At 34.5% G+C, this 20,579-nt stretch overlaps 1 protein-coding gene across 6 annotated transcripts in view; it reads left to right on the forward strand.

Annotated features, from left to right (window-relative positions):
• Positions 1-20,579, forward strand: part of KLHL8 (kelch like family member 8) — a 52,018-nt gene that overhangs the window by 16,897 nt on the left and 14,542 nt on the right. For 5 of the 6 annotated variants that reach the window (XM_068542669.1, XM_068542670.1, XM_068542668.1 and 2 more), the window contains 3 exons: positions 6,334-6,698; positions 16,645-17,193; positions 17,600-17,786. In XM_068542669.1, the coding sequence (XP_068398770.1) occupies positions 6,486-6,698; positions 16,645-17,193; positions 17,600-17,786 (949 nt within the window). In that variant the 5' untranslated portion in view covers positions 6,334-6,485. The remainder of the gene's footprint in view (positions 1-6,333; positions 6,699-16,644; positions 17,194-17,599; positions 17,787-20,579) is intronic. The other variant, XM_068542673.1, reaches the window with a different exon arrangement.

The following is a 20,579-nucleotide window of genomic DNA, read 5'->3' on the forward strand; positions in this document are numbered from 1 at the left end:
CTCAGAATAGTCTTATGAAGTAGATAGGTATATCTGTTTACAGGTAAAGAAATTGAGGTTAGCAAAGCCTTCAAAAAAAAAAAAAAAAAAAGCCAGTAAGTGGTATAATCACGGATTTTAACTTAAAGTCTCTTTGTTTCTGTCACTAAAGTAGGATTGTAGCATAGAACTATTGGTGGTGTGAATAGTCATCAAATATGCTTTAATAATGAGTAAGTTTGACTTTATGTAAATACTAGTAAATTCGATGTGAAAATGCAAATAAAATGAGATTTTTATAATGCAAGTGTATGTGTTTAGCAACACCGTATCTCTAACCCCCAGAATATTTCTGTAAGGTAAGTGGTTTCTCTGTTTCACAGAGGAGATAACTAAAGTTTAAGCAGATTGTCATTTGCCCAAGGTTACTCAGTTGGTAAATGGTGGAACCATGATCTGACCTCAAAATCTAGGATGAACCTATTTCAGTCAAAATATCCTCTATTTTTGCTTTGCATCATCGGATAGTCTTTACACTTAAAATTTTTAGCTCATAGCCTCTCTTTTTGGAGATAGTGCATTCCACATCCTGAAAGTCATGTGCTATTGAATTATTCTCAAATTAGATTTTTTTTTAATGTGATAAAATACACATAGCATAAAATTTACCATCTTAATTATTTTTAAGTAAATGTTTCAGTGGTATTATTTACATTCACATTGTTATGCCATCATCACCACCATCCATTCCTATGACTCTTTTCATCTTGTAAAACTGAAACGCTGTACCCATTAAACAAGCCCCCCATTCTCCTCTCCCCACAGCCCTTGGCAACCATCATTATACTTTCTATCTTTATGATTTTCACTACTTGTACCTCATATATTGAATCATACAGTTTATCTTTTTTTGACTGGCTGATTTCACTTAGCATAATATCTTTAATGTTCTCAAGGTCCTCCACATTATAGCATATTGCAGAATTTCCTTTTTAAGGCAGAATAATATTTCATTGTATGTATATACCACATTTTGCTTATCGGTTTATTTGTCTGTGGACACTTGGGTTGCTTCCACGTTTTAGCTGTCGTGATTAGAGCTGTTATGAACATGGGTGTATAAATATCTCTTCAAGACCTTGCTTTCAGAGTCACAGACGTAGAAAACAAACTTATGGTTACCAAAGGGGAGAAATGAGGGGGGGAGGGATAAATTAGGAGGTTGGGATTAACATATAGATAACCAACAAGGACCTACTGTATAGCACAGGGAACTATATTCAGTATTTTATAATAACCTATAAGGGAAAATAATCTGAAAAAGAATATATATTATATACATATGTATATATGTGACTGAATCACTGTGCTGTACACCTGAAACTAACATGACATTGTGAATCAGCTGTACTTCAATTAAAAAAAAAGATCTTGCTTTCAATTATTTTGGATATATATCCAGAAGTGGAATTGCTGCATGATATGGTAATTCTATTTTAAATTTTTTTGAGGAACTACCACACTGTTTTCCACAGTGGCTGTACCATTTTATATTCCCACCAGTAGTACACAGGGGTTCCAGTTTCTCCCCATCCTTGCCAACACTTGTTGGCTTTGGTATCAGGGTAATGCTGGCCTCATAGAATCAGTGAGGAAGTGTTTCTTCCTCTTCAATTTTTTGGAAAAGTTTGAGAAGGAATGGTATTAGTTCTTTAAATGTTTGGTAAAATTTACCAGTGAAGTCCTAAGGTCCAGGGCTTTTATTTGTTGGGAGATTTTTGATTACTGATACAATCTCTTTACAAGTTATAGGTCTATTCAGATTTTCTATTTCTTTGTGATTTAGTCTTAATAGGTTTTGTGTTTCTAGGAACTTGTCCTTTTCATCTAGGTTATCCAATTTGTTGGTGTACAGTTCATAATTTTCTCTTATAGTTCTTTTTATTTCTTTAGAATCAGTAGTAATGTCCCCATTTTCATTTCTGAATATAGTGATTTGAGGCTTATCTCTTTTTTTCTTGTTTTTCAGTTTTATTTATCTTTGGCTGTGTTGGGTCTTCGTTGCTGCGTGGGGCTTTCTCTAGTTGCGGTGAGCAGGGGTTACTCTTCGTTGCGGTGCACAGGCTTCTCATTGCGGTGGCTTCTCTTTTTGCGGAGCATGGGCTCTAGTCGTGCAGGCTTCAGTAGTTGCGGCACACGGGCTCAGTAGCTGTGTCCTGCAGGCTCTAGAACGCAGGCTCAGTAGTTGTGGCACACGGGCTTAGTTGCTCCACGGCATATGGGATCTTCCCGGACCAGGGATTGAACCAATGTTCCCTTCTTTGGCAGGCGTATTCTTAACCACTGCACCACGAGGGAAGTCCCTCTCTTTTTTCGTAGTCTGTCTAGCTGAAGTTTTGTCAATTTTGTTGATCTTTTCGGAGAACCAACTTTTGGCTTGATTGATTTTCCTCTATTGTTTTTCTGTTCTCTGTTTAATTTCTCTTTGCTCAAACCTTTATTATTTACTTCCTTCTGCTAGGTTTGGGTTTAGTTTATTTGTCTTTTTTCTAGTTCCTGAGGTTTTAAAGTTAGGTTGTTGATTTGATGTTTTGGGGGTTTTTTTTGATGTGTTTAAAACTGTAAATTTCCCCCTTAGTGGGAAATTAGCTTAGCTTTCGCTGCATCTCATGTATTAGTATGTTGTGTTTTTGTTTTCATTTGTCTCTAAGTATTTTCTAATTTCTCTGTGATTTCTTCTTTGATCCATCAGTTGTCTAAAATTGTGTTAACTTCCACAATTTTGTAAATTTTTCGCTTTTCTTTTTTGTTATTGATTTGTAACTTCATTGTGTTGTGGTTAGAGAAGATACTTGGTATATCTATCTTTTAAAATCTATTGAGTCTTAATTTGTGGCCTAATATGTCATCTCTCCTGGAAAACATCCCATGTGCATGCACTTGAGAAGAATGTGTATTCTCCTGTTGTTGGGTAGTGTTCTGTATATGTCTGTTAGATCTACTTGGTTTATTGTGTTAAGTTCTCTGTTTCCATACTTATGTCTCGTTGTTTTGTTCATTATTGTGAGTAGGGTATTGAAGTCTCCAACTGTTATTGTAGAACTGTCTGTTTTGCCCTTCATTTCTTAGTTTTTGCTCCATATGTTTTCATGACTTGTCATTATATATGTAAATATTTATAATTGTATCTTCTTGCTGTGTTGAACCTTTTATTAATATATACTGTCCTTTTTTGTTTCTTGTAACATTTTTTATTTAAAATCTTATTTTTGTCTGATACTAGTGTAGCCACTTTGGCTCTTTTTTTGGTTACTGTTTGCATGGAATATTTTTTTCAATCCTTTTCATTTCAACCTGTTTGTGTTTTTGGATCTCAAATGAGTCTTGTGTAGACAGCATATAATTGGATCATGTGTTTTTATTCATTCTGCCAATCTCTGTCTTTTGATTGGAGTGTTTAATTCATTGATGTTTGTAGTAATTACTGATTAGGAAGGACTTATTTCTGGTATTGTGCTGTTTGTTTCCTATGTGCCTTAGAGCTTTTTGAGCCTCATTTCCTGTATTACTGTCTTCTTTTGTGTTTAGTTGATTTTTTTTGTAGTGAAATGTTTAAGTTCCTTTCTTATTTTCTTATGTGTATACTCTATAGGCATTTTCTTTGTGGTTATCATGAGGATTACATTTAACATCCTAAAATTATAATACTCTAATTTGAATTTATACTAGTTTAGCTTCAATAACAGACAAAAACTCTGCTTCTTTACAGTTTCATCTCTACCTTTTTCAGTTGTTGATGTCACAAAATTACATCTTTATACATTGTGTGCCTAAAAACATGAACTAAAAATTCAAATTATTAAAATTGTTTAATTTCAATTTTATTTAAGTTCTATTTTTTACTTATTATTTTAAGTATTCTAAATTATGTAGGAAACATGATTTGGTGTAATAAAGCAAAATTACAGTAAAATAGCTTTTTACATTAATAATTCTTTAAAAATGTATTTGTCTCTCAAATATAAAAAGTACAGTTACAAACCACTGTTATAATAATACTAGCTTTTCTAATTACCCATGTATTTACTTTTATATTCATATGGCTTTGAGTTACTGTCTAGTGTCCTTTCATCTCTTTCATCTTGTAGGTCTCCCTTGAGTTGCAGACCAGGTCTAGTGATCATGAACTCCCTCAGCTTTTGTTTATCTGGGTGTGTCTTACTTTCTCCCTCACTTTTGAAGGACAGTTTTGCTGGATATAGATCCTTCATTGACACATTTTGTCTTTTAGTACTTTTAACAGATCCACCCATTGTCTTTTGGCCTCCAAAGTTTCTGATGAGAAATCTGCTGATAATCTTATTGAGATCACTGGTATGTGATGATTCACTTCTCTTCTTGTTTTCAAGATTCTCTCTTTAGCTTTTTGGAAGTTTGATAATAATATGTCTTGGTGTGGGTCTCTTTGAGGTCATCTTTTTTGGAGTCTCTTGGATGTTTATGTTCATGTCTTTCATTAAATTTGGGAAGTTTTCAGCCAGTACTTCTTCAGATATTCTCTCTGCCCCCTTCTCTGTCTTTTGTCTTTCTAGGACTCTCATGATATGTATGTTGATCTGTTTGATGGTGTCCCACAGGTCCCTTAGGTGCTGTTTATGTTTCTTCAATCTTTCTGTTTGTCAGACTTGATAATTTTCATCGTCTTAGCTTCAACTTTGCTAAATCTTTTTTCTACCTGCCCAGATCTGCCTTCAAATCCCTCTAATGAATTTTTTAAAACATTTATTTATTTATTTTTGGCTGCATTTGGTCTTCATTGCTGCACATGGGCTTTCTCTAGTTGTGGTGAGTGGGGTCTACTCTTTGTTGTGGTGCGCGGGCATCTCATTGCAGTGGCTTCTCTTGTTGCGGAGCACAGGCTCTAGGCGCGTGGGCTTCAGTAGTTGTGGCTAGTGGGCTCTAGAGCGTAGTCTCAGTAGTTGTGGCGCACGGGCTTAGTTGCTCCATGACATGTGAGATCTTCCCAGACCAGGCTTGAACCTGTGTCCCCTGCATTGGCAGCGGATTCTTAACCACTGTGCCACCAGGGAAGCCCCCTCTAATGAATTTTTAATTTCAGTTATTAATATTTCAGTTCCATAATCTCTCTGTGGTTCCTTTTTAGGTTTTCTGTTTCTCTCTTGATAGTTCCATTTTGTTAACACAAATGACTTTGTTCACATCTTCCTTTAGTTCTTTGAGCATCTTCAAGACAGTTGTTTTAAAGTCTTAGAAAAGGAACTAATGGCATTTTTACTAGACAGAGGCAGTTTCTGTTGATTTATTTTTCCCCTTGAATAGGCCATACTTTTCTGTTTCTTTGTATGCCTTGTGATTTTTTTCGGTTGTTAAATACTAGATTTGAGTCTAATAATGTGGTAACTCTGAAAATCAGATTTTTCCCTATTCCTTAAGGTTTGTTGTTTTTTTTGTTATTGTTTGGCTTTTTTTTTTTTTTTTTTTTTTTAACTGTTGTGGGCTGTCTTTATGCTGAAGATCAGCTTGAGGTTTAAACTTAAAGTCTTCTCAGGTCTTTTCTGAGCCTTTTCCTGGGCATGCATGGTCACTTTCTAATTTTCCTTGTATATGCAGTTGTTTTTTAATGTCTTAGTCTTTAGTGTCTTACTCCCAAAAGGGGAAATAGTGAAAAATGCAGCGGTAAAGGGCACCAGCCTTTAAAATATCCTGGAAGTCACTTCAGATGAGAGGGAGGGGCTTGCAACAGTGGGAGGAGGTGCAGTAACTGGCTGGCCACCTCTTTGTCTGCACCTCTGTGATCAGAAACAGTAGTGAGCAATCAGAGGAGAGATCCCTGATATTCAGAGGATAGAGTCCTTCTTGCCTACTGTGGCTCCTGCAAACTCTGTGCAAGCTGCTCCAGAAACACATGCACAGCTGCTTGCCACATGGCTGAGGGTGGGCAGCTGCTACTGTACACAGAGCTGAAATTGACCAAAGTCAACTGTAATTTACTAAGTCTTCTGGAAGTTGTAATCCTTCAGCAGACTCCAGAGTTTCAAAATAGTTACATCAAACAGATTCTGTCAGTGCAGTTGTTGTCTGTATGGGAGACAGATTCCTTGTACTTCTACTCCACCATCTTCCCACAATTTTCCAATTAGATTTTAAAGGAGTCCCTGATACAATTAGCTGAGGTGGCTTATGTGACATTTAGTGTAAAAATACAAAGTCACCTGTTCTTCTTTCAACAATGATTTATATGGTCATTTTACATATATGGTATTGGTAAACTGTAATTTCTAGTAATCATTTTTTGAGTGGTTGTTTTATGTGTGTTTTGTTATTTTTTTTCAGTCTCAGCTAACTGGACAATGGCAGTTGAGTAGGTTTTGAAAAATGTCTGAAGTTTAATGGACTGCATCTACCTTCTGCCTTTTCCCCATCCTTTACAAAAGAATAAATGGGATGTTTGAGAAGAGAGCTGTATTAAAAGAAGAGTGTTACAAATGGCTTCAGAACCTGTGAATGCAAAACAAGCTAGGAATCGCTTCACAAAGGGGAAAAGGCAACAGCAGCAGCAAATAAAGAACAGATCTTCACTTGGTGATGGTGATGGAGAAGACTCCTTTATCTTTGAAGCAAATGAAGCTTGGAAAGATTTTCATGGTTCTCTTCTTCAGTTTTATGAAAATGGAGAACTCTGTGATATCACATTGAAGGTGAGACTGTCTTTTTTTCTTTCCTCAGCCTCTTCAGTGTATTATATAAAATAAAGGTTTCTATAACCACACAAGGCAAATTTTTAGTGCTTTACTTATTATAGTCAGAATGGTTTTAGTTTCAACCCTTTTTTACATTGAAGGGGAAGGGACATAAGGGAGGGTAAGTAAAGGGAGCCTAGCATAAGATAAAATTATTATACTAATTAAATGTTGATATTCACTATTTCTTAGTTTCACTTCTGAAAGTTCTGGAGCCCTAAAACAACAAATAGTTATTATTTGTGAAATGGATAAATTGCTGTTGACCAGATAAGCTTTTTTTTTTTTTTTTGGCCGTACTGTACGGCTTGCGGGATCTAAGTTCCCTGACCAGGGATCGAACCTGCACCCTCCTCAGTGAAAGCGTGGAGTCCTAACCACTGGACCGCCAGGGAATTAGCTTTTAACTTGTGAATTAAAAAATCTTGATGTTGGGAATTCCCTAGTGGTCTGGTGGTTAGGACTCCATGCTTCCATTGCAGGGGACATGGGTTTGATCCCTGGTCAGGGAACTAAGATCCTGCATGCTGCCTGGCGCAGCCAAAAAAAAAACAACTTGATGTATTCACTTACTCTTGATGTTGGTTAGAAGTCAGAATTCTTGGTTGTATATGTAGCTGCACTAGTGTTTTACTGTGTGTTCCTATTCTGGTGTAAGCATATCTTGTTTTTCTGCACTTTTTTGCTTTATTGTGTTTCTCAGATAATGTGTTTTTTGTTTGTTTTAAACAAATTGAAGGTTTGTGGCAGCACTGAGTTGTCAGGTGATGGTTAGCGTTTTTTAGTCTAAACATAACTTTTATATGCACCGGGAAACCAAAAAATTCGTGTGACTTGCTTTATTGAGATATTTGCTTTATTGCAGTGGTCTGGAACTGAACCTGCAGTATCTCCAAAATATGCCCATAATTTAATCTCTATTTCAATATTACCGTCTTTAAGTGAGATTGTTTATTTTTACCTGATAGTGGAGTAGAGTGTTTTTTAGACTTGGATGAAAAAGTCTTTAGTAAACTTTGTCTAAGGGCCTATATGATCACGTTGCTCTGCTACAAAGGACAGTTTTAATAAAGTTGGAAAATTGATAAAGCAGTGTTGAAGAGCCTGTGTTCTAATTGTTTCTCATAGCTCATTTAAAGTACCTCTTACTATTCTTATCTCTCAGTGTAATATTAAATTCTTTTGAGGATTTATGTGTATACATGCAGCATTTTCCACATGAGATTTGCCACTTTGGGATCTTTTAGATTTTGCTTTCTGCTCCTGATAGGTCAGGTTCTTAGAGCTCAGAGTTGTGGGGATTGAGGACACCCTTAGAGAATCAGATCAGGGACACTCAGCAAAAGTCTGTAAACTGAATGCATAAATTCTGAGTTTTAGGCCCAGAATGTCCAGGAGTATAGTGTTATACTGTAAATAAATGACCTATATTCTCTTTACTTAAACTTTTAATTAGGACCTACAAATATGTAAGGACACTAAGATATTGAGAAGAAAACTATTAAATAATTTTACTAGCTTTATGTGAAATATAGCCATGTATAAATTTTAATGAAGGAAGACCTAAACTGTAGGTGTAGAACACCTGATTTGTATAGTATATTATGTTTAATCTAATGCTATTGTTCTGATTTTCAACACAGGTGTGAAATTCAGTGACCCACACTGGATTTGGCAAAAATAAAAATGTAAAATAGATTATTTGAATTTAATAAATTATCAGTTCATCAAATCAATATATGTTGGAAAATAATTAAATAGAATATTATTGATTGTATACATTTTATAATTGGATCTTAGAATAATTTTTACTAGCTACTGCATGTAAACTTTCTTAAGTGAAATTAAGGATACAGCCATTTTAGGGCAAGTGATAACTAATCTCATAACTTTTCTTTGTTTATTGGGTAACTTCAGCAATAGGTTGAAGTGAAAACCTCAGAAGACTCTATGGTGGAAAAAAGAAAAAAGAATCTGTGGTGGAAACCCCAAATTACTGTGTTTGAAGCAGTGATAGAAGTCATTTAGGAATGAGAAACTTCACTAATTTAAAGGAGCTATCATTTTTATTTTTTCAACTGTAAAATTATGATGACGATTAGGTTGTGAGGAATAAGTGAATTGATAACATATGAAGTCCTTATAACAGTGCTCAGTACATAATATTCAATAAATAATCAGCTGTTAGGATCATTATGTGTACTATTCTTGTTGTTCCAAAAGTATTAGATAATGCTGCTACGGTATATTCTGTTCTTATCATTAGAAAGAATTGTAGCTTAATCTTTTAGCAGGTCTGTTATTGGATTTGTTTCTTAATTCTAATTCAACATTTCTTAAACTTTCAGAATTTAACTGTCACAGAACAACTAAACCAAGTAGGATTATGGGTAGTTTATAATGCTCTGTTCAATATAAACTTCACTTTTTACATTCATATAACCTTGAGGATTATACTTTGATATAGTCATCTCCTTTTTTTATTAGTATGCTTCATTAGGTCATTATTGCTTTTAGGACAAGCATTTTAGAAAGACAATTATCAAAACTGGTTTTATTGTTCATATGTAAGGCCATTAGTGTGTTTTTAAATTCCAAAGTGAGCACTGATATTGGAAAAACAAACTCATTTAACAGATATTTACTAAGGTCTTACCTTAGTATATGGAGAGTATAAATAAATCTGAATAATATGCTGTACTTGCTTTGAGGGAGTCTGAAATTTAGCTGGAGATAGGCACATACACAGCTAACTAAAATACAATTTAGTGATTGTCATTTTATGATATTTTTATGGAAGCATAGGAGAGGATCTGTTAACTATGTCTGAGAGGTGATTGGAAAGGCTTCACATAGGAGATTATATATAATCTTGAGGTCATTCCAGGGAAAGGTAAAACTTGTTTATATATTATTATGTATATTTATTAGTGAAAATATTTTAAAACAATATATCTAGTAGCAGCTCTAAAGTTATGTGTGAGGGAAGGTTCTTAAGGCCAACAATTTGGTGGGGAAAAGGCAGAGGGAAATTGTCTTGAAAGGGGTATTGCATAGGTTTCATAATGCTTAAACTATACATCATAGATGAACAAGAGTAGCATCTACAAAGATGCTTTTATTTATGCTTTATGTAGTTTGAGGAAATGTCATTATCCTTGTTAAAGATCATAGTTAATTTTACCTCAAGAAGTTGATAGAGATTATTAGAGGAGGACAGTCCCTTACATCACCTCTTGATGCCACCACTGATTATGTTTCAGTCATGTTGTTTGGCTTTTTTTTTTTGTTGAAAGTGCACGTTTCTGTGATTTTTTTTTTAAAACAAGTATTTATAGGATTCTAATGAACACGTTCAAGACTCTAAGTGTTATAATTATTTGCTGTCAAAACTTTCAACAGATCAGGTAAGAATAAGTGCTCTGAAAGATTGCAGAGAACAGTGTTTGAACTGCATTATAGTAGTATACTTCCAAGAGGTAGAAGTTATAAAATTGTTAACCTTATAAATGTAGCAGTTAACTCCTGACCGGAGAGCAGGCATAATCTAATAAAAGAGAAATGATAAGGGAGAAAGTGATTTTTTTAAAATATAAATTTATTTATTTTATTTTTGGCTGTGTTGGGTCTTCGTTGCTGCACGCCGGCTTTCTTTAGCTGCGGTGAGCGGGGGCCACTCTTTGTTGTGGTGTGCAGGCTTCTCATTGTGGTGGCTTCTCTTGTTGTGGAACACAGGCTCTAGGCGCACAGGCTTCAGTAGTTGTGGCTCGCAGGTTCTAGAGCACAGGCTCAGTAGTTGTGGCGCACGAGCTTAGTTGCTCCGCGGCATGTGGAATCTTCCTGGACCAGGGCTTGAACCCGTGTTGCCTGCATTGGCAGGCGGATCCTTAACCACTGTGCCACCAGGGAAGCCCGAGAAAGTGATTTTATATTTAACACTTAAGCATTCCGTGTTAAGACGTCTAATAAAATGATCACTTCTATTTTTGTCCATTCAAATAGTAAGTCAGTATTTTGATTTTTTTTTTAATGTTGCTCAGAAGAAGGGATATTTGAGTATTTATATCCATAGATCCTTGTTTATTCGACCCCCAAAATGCTACCTAAGAGTTATTATTTTCATTGTGCAGGTTTTTAAAGTAAACGTAGTGAGATAAGATTGTAGAACAGTGAATGTGACTAGACATTGTGATATGGTAATTCACTACAAGCCAGGACATTGAGTCTTATACATTTAACCCCTTCTTGACGTGGCAATTAAACATGTTTATGGCTACTCAGACTGAATAAAATTGGTGGATTATTGAAAAAGAGTAGCTAATTGAGATAAAAGGGCAAAATTACAAGGGATTAAGCTGAAAAATTAGAATACAGTTTATAAATGTACATTAAAGGAGACTTGGGTATATAGGCTTTTTTCCCTCCAGTCTTTATTTCTGTTCTGTGTGTTTTCCATACATTTATTTCAATATCGTTCTCAAACATTTAGCTTGAGTTACTGTTAAGTGGCATAATTGTAAACATTTCAACCTGATATATACTTTAGTTTTTAATGATTTAAAAAATTTTAGTATGTTTGTTTTCAACAATCCATGGTAATGGGATTATACAATTAATACTTAGAAATGAAGTAAATCTATGTAAGAACAACAGTTTGCAAAAGAATAGTTCACGGGATTGCCAGATTTTTTAAAGTACTAAAAATGTCAAAGAAGTAAAACAGTTGAAAAATTGTTTAGTTATCAACATATTGAACATTATTTATTGCTTTGAAATTTTGATGAAGGGATTATTCTCAAACACTGCTGATGGATATGTAAATTCATTCCTTGTTTTTCATGGATGGTTTGGCAGTATGTATCAAGAGCTGTAAAAAGCTTACATTTATTGACTCATTAATTCTGCTTTTCAGATTTTATCTTAAGGAAGTATTCTGAAATGCTGAAAAAACTTCATGTTCTAAGATACTGTTTATATTTAAAATATGGAAAAGTTGTCTTAATGGCTGATATCAATAAATAAACTGTGTTACATCCACTGTGTAGAATAAGCATGAAGAGTTGAAAGTTTTCGGAAACTTAGGAAAAGGTGACGAAGTTCAGGACAGTCTATTATGTTTCAAAATGCATGGGAAAAAGTTAAAAGGAAATACGCCAACAGGTTGACAGTATTTGTTGAATTGTGAGTAAATTTTTTCCCTTATATTTTTCTGTATTTTCTTGATTTTACACATTAAATATATATTGTAGTTGAGGGGAAAAAAGAAAACTTGAAAAGTAGGACCTTTAATGTAAGGTAGTAGATAGGTTCCTTTTGAAAGTCAGGGATGATAGTTAATGGGATTTTTTATATATATATAAGTTTATTTATTTATTATTTATTTATGGCTTCGTTGGGTCTTTGTTGCTGCGCGCAGGCTTTCTCTACTCTTTGTTGTGGTGTGCGGGCTTCTCATTGCAGTGGTTTCTCTTGTTGTGGAGCACGGGCTCTAGGCACACGGGATTCAGTAGTTGTGGCTAGTGAGCTCTAGAGCGTAGGCTCAGTAGTTGTGGCGCATGGGCTTAGTTGCTCTGCGGCATGTGGAATCTTCCTGGACCAGGGCTCGAACCCATGTCCCCTGCGTTGGCAGGTGGATTCTTAACCACTGTGCCACCAGGGAAGTCCCTTAATGGAATTTTTAATGTTCTTTGTTTAGGGTTTTTTTTAATGTCATTTTTAGTTCATTTTACCTCATAATTAAGCAGACGGTCATTTATTGTTTTCAAATAGAATTCTACTTAGTTTGTCATATAGTTTTTTTGGTTGGACCTAAATGTTGAATCAGCAATAAAAATTAAGGATGCTTGACTTCCCCATGTACTCTTCCCCACTAAATCCCCATGTTGGAAGTGAGGTGCCTTACTAATCCAAAAGCCTTTGTTGCATTGTATTTTTTTTTTTTTTTTGGCTGTGTTGGGTCTTAGTTGCGGTGAGCAGGGGCTACTCTTCGTTTCAGTGTGCGGGCTTCTCGTTGCAGTGGCTTGTCTTGTTGCGGAGCACAGGTTCTAGGCGCTCGGGCTTCAGTAGTTGGCGGCACATGGGCTCAGTAGTTGTGGCTCACGGGCTTAGCTGTTCCGTGGCATGTGGGATCTTCCCAGACCAGGGATCGAACCTGTGTCCCCTGCATTGGCAGGTGGATTCCCAACCACTGCGCCACCAGGGAAGTCCCTGTTTCATTGTATTTTGATCCCTATTGGCTAATCCATGGACAGTTACTCAAGGTTTGGATTAGCGGTTTGTATTCAAGCTTTTGTTAAAAAATAAAGGATCATTATGTTAATGTTGATATTCTACATATTTCACTACTTGGGTTTAAGCTTGACATGTTTTCTTTTCCCCTGAGCACCTTGAATTATCCATATGTTGACTTACCTAATAAAAATGTAAATTAGAAAATTTCCTAGTATCAAGGACATATGCTGTAGTATTTATATGATTTTAAATGGTATAATAATGTCTAATATTTTGTAGTTTGTGTATTTTTCACCCAGTTTTAAACATCTAGTCTTTAGACTTCGATTTCTTTCATTTTAAAATTTCTGATAAAATATTTTTGGTAACTGATACTTATATTTATGTACCAGAGAAGAAAAATTTAGAAATAAACTCTTAAGAACATAATGAGACTACATAGTGTCAAAGGAAAGTTAATGAATGCATAGAAGCCCAAATTTTTTGATGTTCCTATTTCATATATAAGGCTCAAAGATCTTTTTAAAGTTAAGATGGGTATTTATTTATTTATTTAGTTTTACAAAAATGTTAGTTTGCATTAGCCCCACATTCACAAAACTTAGAAAACAAAAGAAAATGTCCAGCCATTATAGAACTCTAACATCCAAGTATCAATTCCTTTATTCCAATCAAAATCAGTGTTCCCAGAATTCAGTACAAAACTGAAAACACTGCTGTTACCAGCCATAGTCCATAACAGTAACTTTAAATTGTCCAAGGGGTGTAAGGAAGCATTTTAAATCACTGTCACTCCTACCGAAGGATTTTAGGCAACGAGAATTTATTCTCATACAAGAATAAATTTGCATTTTATCATTAAACAGTATGAGGGCCTTAACTGGGAATTACCAGTTTATAAACTTTCTCCCCCAAATTTGTGAATATATCTGTTAAAATTTTCTTGTTTAGAAGATGGGTATTTATTCTAAAACGGTGCATAACGGTATGATTTTGTGTGTGTGTGTGTATATTAAATATACACGTTTTAGTTTATTTGAATCAAATTAAATGAGTTACAGAGGGACAGAACCTTATAAACAACATGAAAATAGCTTGAGGGCCATTGATTTGTACAGCTTGAATGAGAAGGCATTGTAAAAATGATGTTTATCTGAAAAGTGTAGTACTTTAAAAAAAAAAAAAAACTAAAAAAAACCACAAAACCTTATGTCGAGGGCTGACTTTCAGTAGATTGCAGCGAGGGAGCTGCTCTGCTACCTATAAAACCCCTACCCAGAAGCAGTCGTCTATGAATGGTTTAGCACCAGTTTCCCAATGAACGTGCTGTGCGTGACAGGCAAGGGGGCAGCCACCTTTCTGGCCGCGCCTGTAGTACCTTATTTTATAGTACTATTATGTAATAGAGTCTTTGTAAGTAGTTTAATTGAGCAGGTTTACGTCATGTGAGATTTACAAGTATTTGCATAGAAACTAAGTCTCAGTGGTGGCCAATGCAGATGATCCAAAAAAAAAAAAAAAAGATATTTTTAGACTATTTTTTAAATGTTTAATATCAGATTTCAGATCCTATTTTAGGGCTAATGTGAATTTGAGAACATGCCAAGCTTTCTGCTGTAGTATAGTTTACAGCTTGAATCTCAGTAGACTCTAAATCCTGCCTTCTAAATTATTTTAACAAAGTAAATATAGTATAACCAACAGAAACAATCATCTTGTACTTGTTGAAATAAGTGATATTCATTCTTCCTCTACATTAGTGAAAAAAGCTGGGTAAGGAGCATTTATAAGCAAAACCTTTTATACATTGTAACATTCCTCAGGCCTTTTTCTTTAGGAGTTATTATTTTAAAATTAGTTCCCAAATAATGAAACACAACTATAAGTGTATTACGTAATCAGAATGTTACATGGAAACAGGATAATTGCTAAAACACTACTATCCTATTACTTGTACTCATTGATTATTTAACATAAAGTGCTGGGGAAACTGGATAACTACTGTGTTAAAAAGATGATGAGTAAGAGGTACAAACTATGTGTATAAAATAAGGTACAAGGATATATTGTACAACACGGGGAATATAGCCAATGTTTTATAATAACTGTAAACGGAGTATAACCTTTAAAAATTGTGAATCAGTATATTGTACATAATAACTGTAACATATAATATTGTACAGCAACTATACATCAATAAAAAAAGATATCTGTCTTCTCAGTACCAAAAACTTCCAGATGGAAATAGATTTGTGAAAAACATAAAACTAGAAAAAATACCTGTAAATATTTATGGACTGTTAGAATGATTCCCATTTCAAGCATAGCACCTAAGGCAGAAGTCATAAGGAAAAAGATTGATTGGATTATATAAAAATCCATAGGGAGTGAATAAAATTTTGAAGCATACTTAATAAAAGAGAAGTTTTGAAATGTATATATGACAAATGACTAATATTCTAAATGTCTGAGGAGTTCTTACAAATGGGAAAAAAAGTCATAGAGTTCTTAGAAGAAATAAACGTAGTCCAAAATTTATGAATGATTCAATCATATTAGTAAAAAGTAAACTAAAACAATGAGATATTTCATACATTGAATTGGCAGATTTTTCTTAACAAGATAACATTCAGAATATGGCACAAAAATTGTAAACGGATCAGAAATGGACAATTTAGTAGTATGTATCCAAATAGTACTTATCCTTTGAAGCAGCATTTCTATTTTTAGGAGTTTATCTTTAGGAAATAATAGAGAATGTAAACAAAGATTCTCCTACAACAAAGTTCACTACTGTGTTTGTAATGGCGGACTATTGGAAGCAATCTAATTTTTCAACAAAGTGGTGAGATTTCAGTGTTCTTTATTACATTTCTATAAAATATCATTTAAAAATGATTTAAATAGGAAATGAAAAAACTTCAGTTAAGCTCATAGTAAATACTAACATTGATTTGTTTACTCTGCTTCAGTTTTCTCACTGATAAATTGTGGATAATAATAGTATCTACTCATAGGGGCATTGGGACAATCGAGTGAGTTAATATATGAAAAGCACTTAGAATAGTGCCTGACACGATAACTGTAGTTAACAGTATTGTGTTGTATATTTGAAAGTTGCTAAGAGAGTAGATCTTAAAAGTTTTCATCAGAAAGATTATATGAGGTGATGGATAGTTTACTAAAACTTACTGTGCTAATTGTTTCATAATATATACATATATCAAATCATAATGCTGCATACCTTAAACTTATACAACATTGTGTGTCAATAAAATTGGAAAAAAATTTTTTTAAAAAGAAAGGACTCTTAGACCAAAAAAAAAAAAAGTATAGTGCCTGATACATAGTAAGTGCTAGGTGATGTTTGCTATTAGCCTCATTAATTCACAAAATGCTTCTGAAATGTGAGATAATACAGAAAAATCATAGTTTATGGTATATACATTATAGATACATGTATAAAAGATTTGACTCTCACTTGGAAGAAGAAAATTGCCTGACTTTAAGAAATTGGCCTAGATTGAAAGTGAGTGACAAAAGATTACATTGTTAAAACAAATACACTAAACTTGTCTGGAGTTTTTATCCCTGCTATACAACATGTACTTGATGCTGATCTCAGGCTAATTTTGATATTAAACTGAATCTCTCTTTGTTTTGTTTTGAACAGGTTGGCTCAAAGCTAATCTCTTGTCACAAACTGGTATTGGCTTGTGTTATTCCCTACTTCAGAGCTATGTTTCTCTCTGAAATGGCTGAAGCCAAGCAAACACTGATTGAGATCAGAGATTTTGATGGTGATGCAATAGAAGACTTGGTAAAGTTTGTCTATTCTTCACGACTCACTTTGACTGTTGACAATGTCCAGCCTCTCTTATATGCAGCCTGTATTCTACAGGTTGAACTGGTGGCTAGAGCTTGTTGTGAATACATGAAGTTACATTTTCATCCCTCCAATTGTCTGGCAGTAAGAGCCTTTGCAGAAAGTCACAATCGAATAGACTTAATGGACATGGCAGATCAGTATGCCTGTGAGCATTTTCCTGAAGTGGTGGAGTGTGAAGACTTTGTAAGTGTGTCACCCCAGCATCTCCATAAGCTTTTGTCCTCCAGTGATCTAAATATTGAGAATGAAAAGCAGGTCTATAGTGCAGCCATCAAGTGGCTTCTTGCCAATCCTCAGCATCATTCCAAATGGTTGGATGAAACACTTGCACAGGTAGGGATGAATAAGATTGTGTATAGAAATGAAATGATATGAAAGCGAATCAGCATGTTCCATTTATCATAAAAAGTGTAGATTATCCATTGATGTAATATGATGTGAAAATGGCTTTGACTCTTTCCTACTTACTATACCATTTAAGGATAAGTCTGAATGTGTTTTATTTGAATTAGAAAGATTATTACCTGCTTTTTAACCTGAATATTTAAAAAATCCCTTTGAGATATCATTAGTACAGACCAGTACTGGAAATTGCTTTAGAACTTGGCACATTGAGCTTCATTCAGATTTTAGAAGGTAATAAATGAGTTTTAAAAAGAGAACATGCTTCAGTGAAAGTAAAGAATGAACTGTCCAATTGCAACTTAAATTTTATATCTGCAACTATTCACAATCTTAGGTTCGTTTGCCGCTGTTGCCGGTTGATTTTCTTATGGGTGTTGTGGCAAAAGAACAGATTGTCAAACAAAATCTAAAATGTAGAGACTTATTGGATGAAGCAAGAAATTACCACCTTCACTTGAGTAGCAGAGCAGTACCTGACTTTGAATACTCCATTCGGACTACCCCAAGGAAACATACTGCTGGTAATTAAATTACTCATTTTATCAACTCTGCTCTAAGGAATTTTGTTGTATTTGAGGGTTGGTTATGTTTGCCCAAACCTAATTGTAAGATGATTAGTATCTGATTGTCTTAAAGTAATAATTGGCAAGTAAGGTTATATATGAATTCTTACTGTGCATGATTTCAGAATGTTTTACCAATAAGCCAGTTTTTTAAAAAGCTGTAACAAGACCTATACACTCTGAAGAGGCTGCTGAAATATCTTTTCTTTGGGGGTCTTTTTGATTCTTCTAGGCAGAATTAGATCCTCTGTCATTTTTGCTTAAATGACACTTGGTTTGCACATCTTACTGTGTTGCATTGAAATTTATTTGACATGTTTTGAGCCCTTCAGAGACAGGTAGGTATCTTAATAACTTTGTATCCCTGGTACTAAACATGGAGCTTAACACATATTGCATATTTAAATGTTTGTTTTTGCATTTTATCACATCAAAAGAAAGGTACTTAATACATCTAATGTTAATAGTATAACAGACCACATTAAACTCTCAGAATATAAAGCTCTTATACTTGAGGAGGCATGCAGTTTCGCCTTTTTTGCCATAATTTACAGACTTTCATATTTTCCTGAGAAAATAGTTTTATGTTCACTTATGTTACTCTTTATAAAGAATGTATTTGTGAGATAAGGGAGAATAAATGTGGTCAGTGAATTCTGGAATCAGTACTCTGAACAGAGACTTCCTGTACATCTGCTGTGACCTAATGTGGTTATTAAATAAAGAGATCCGTGGACTAGCCTAAAAACAACAAAAGGCAGTACATGGTAATGAATAGTGGGACTTTATCTAGATAGTATAAAGAAAATTTGAATGTTGTAGGTCTGCCTATGAAGAAGTAGTTCTTCTAAATAGTTTAACATGATGGCTTATTTTTCCCTTTTTTATAGGTTGATTTCAAGTATTAAATTTTTGAAATGTAGATATTTTTAGTTGTGAATCCTGTTTCAAGAAGTCAAGGTATTTAATTCTTCAGATTCAGACTTGAATTCAGAGATTTTGGTAGTCTAGGTTATATGACAAATGTATTAGACCCTCATATACATGATCTCTTACATGATTGCAAGAACTTTATACAGTAGGTTTTAGTGAAGGATTTGATCCTTATTGTGAGAAAGATGGTGTTATTCCATTTTATGGATGAGGAAACTAAGAATCAGAGAGAGTGAAAGGATGCCCAAGGCTACACAGAACAGTGGAGAAAGGATTTGTGTCGTGATCTTTTTACTTCATTTTAATTTTTTTCCTTCCATGTCATGTTCCTAGGTGACCTATGTAGCTGAAATATTAGGGTCCACTTAACTAAAATCTAATCAATAATTGGGATTACATTCTGGGATTATAATTCCAGCTGTGCCATAAAACATCTGTAATTTAGGGCAGATTTCTTAATCTCTGAAGGCCTCAGTTTATAAATAATTTTGACTGCAGGATCTTTAAAGTCTCTTTCAACTTTAAATTTCTCTGATTTAAAACACTGAATTGGTTGGAAAAGATAGCACAAGCAGTTCTGGTCATTCATGTATGTAGTCATTCAGCAAACATATATTAAGTGCCTACTATGTGCCAGGTTCTGGGTTAGGCATTAGAAATGTAAACACACAAATAGACTATAGCCGTTCCTGTTTTGAGAGAACTTTCAGTCTGATCTAGGGAAATAGACATATGAATATGTAAATGCAATAGAGTATTAAAGGTACTTTGATATAATCAAAAGGTATAGTGGGAAGCAAAAAGAGTGGTTATTTTTACTTTGGAAGGGACAGAAAAGGTTTTATAGAGAAAATAACCCCCAGTCTTAGTTTTGAATAATAAATAGATGTTTTTCTGGGTGCCAGTTAGAGAAAAGGGTATTCAGTTTATTTTACATATATTGAATGTTTAGTACACGCCAGGCACTGTGCTCGTCTTTATTAGTGCATAAGCGCTTAACACACTATCTTAATCTCACTTAGACTCTGGTGACAGATATCAGCTAATCATTTCAATACTGTATATTACATGAATGAGAGTTACCAAAAGTTGTTATCAGAACGTTGAGGATGATCACTGTATGGGTGATGCAGGAGCTTAAACATTAAGGGAAAGAGAGGGAGAAAATCGCGTTGGACAGTGCAAGGCCTTTATGCTCTACTAAGTTTTTATCTTGTAGAGCAGTGGTTCTCATAGTGTGAAGCAAGTGGTAGCCTCTTGACCAGCAGCATGAGCATTCACTTGGGAAGTTTTTAAAAATTCAGAATTTTGGACCTACCCCAAACCCACTGAATCAAACTCTTGGTGGGGGAGGGGTCAGGCCCAGCAATCTCTGTTTTATAAAATAGCTCTTCTGATGATTCTGAATCAGAATAAAGTTTTTTTTTTTTCTTTTTTTTTAATTTGGCTGAGCAGGGTCTTAGTTGTAGCACACGGGATCTTTGTTGCGGCATGCAGGATCTTCTAGTTGCAGCATGTGGGATCTAGTTCCCTGACCAGGGTTCGAACCTGGGCCCCCTGCATTGAGGGTGTGGAGTCTTAACCACTGCGCCACCAGGGAAGTCCCCAGAATAAAGTTTTGATTTGTTAAAAAAAATTGTGGTAAAATACATATGTCATAAAAATTGCCATTTTAGCCATTTTTAAATGTACAATTTAGTGGCATTCAATAAAATTTTTAAGAACTACTGATGGAGGTAATGGAAAGCTGTTGAAAGAGCCTTTTAATTAGATTATTCAGTTGACAGTCTGAAAGCAAAAGAGTACTAAGTGATAAGA

The sequence above is a fragment of the Eschrichtius robustus genome, chromosome 4, assembly GCF_028021215.1.
Source record: "Eschrichtius robustus isolate mEscRob2 chromosome 4, mEscRob2.pri, whole genome shotgun sequence".
NCBI lineage: Eukaryota > Metazoa > Chordata > Mammalia > Artiodactyla > Eschrichtiidae > Eschrichtius > Eschrichtius robustus.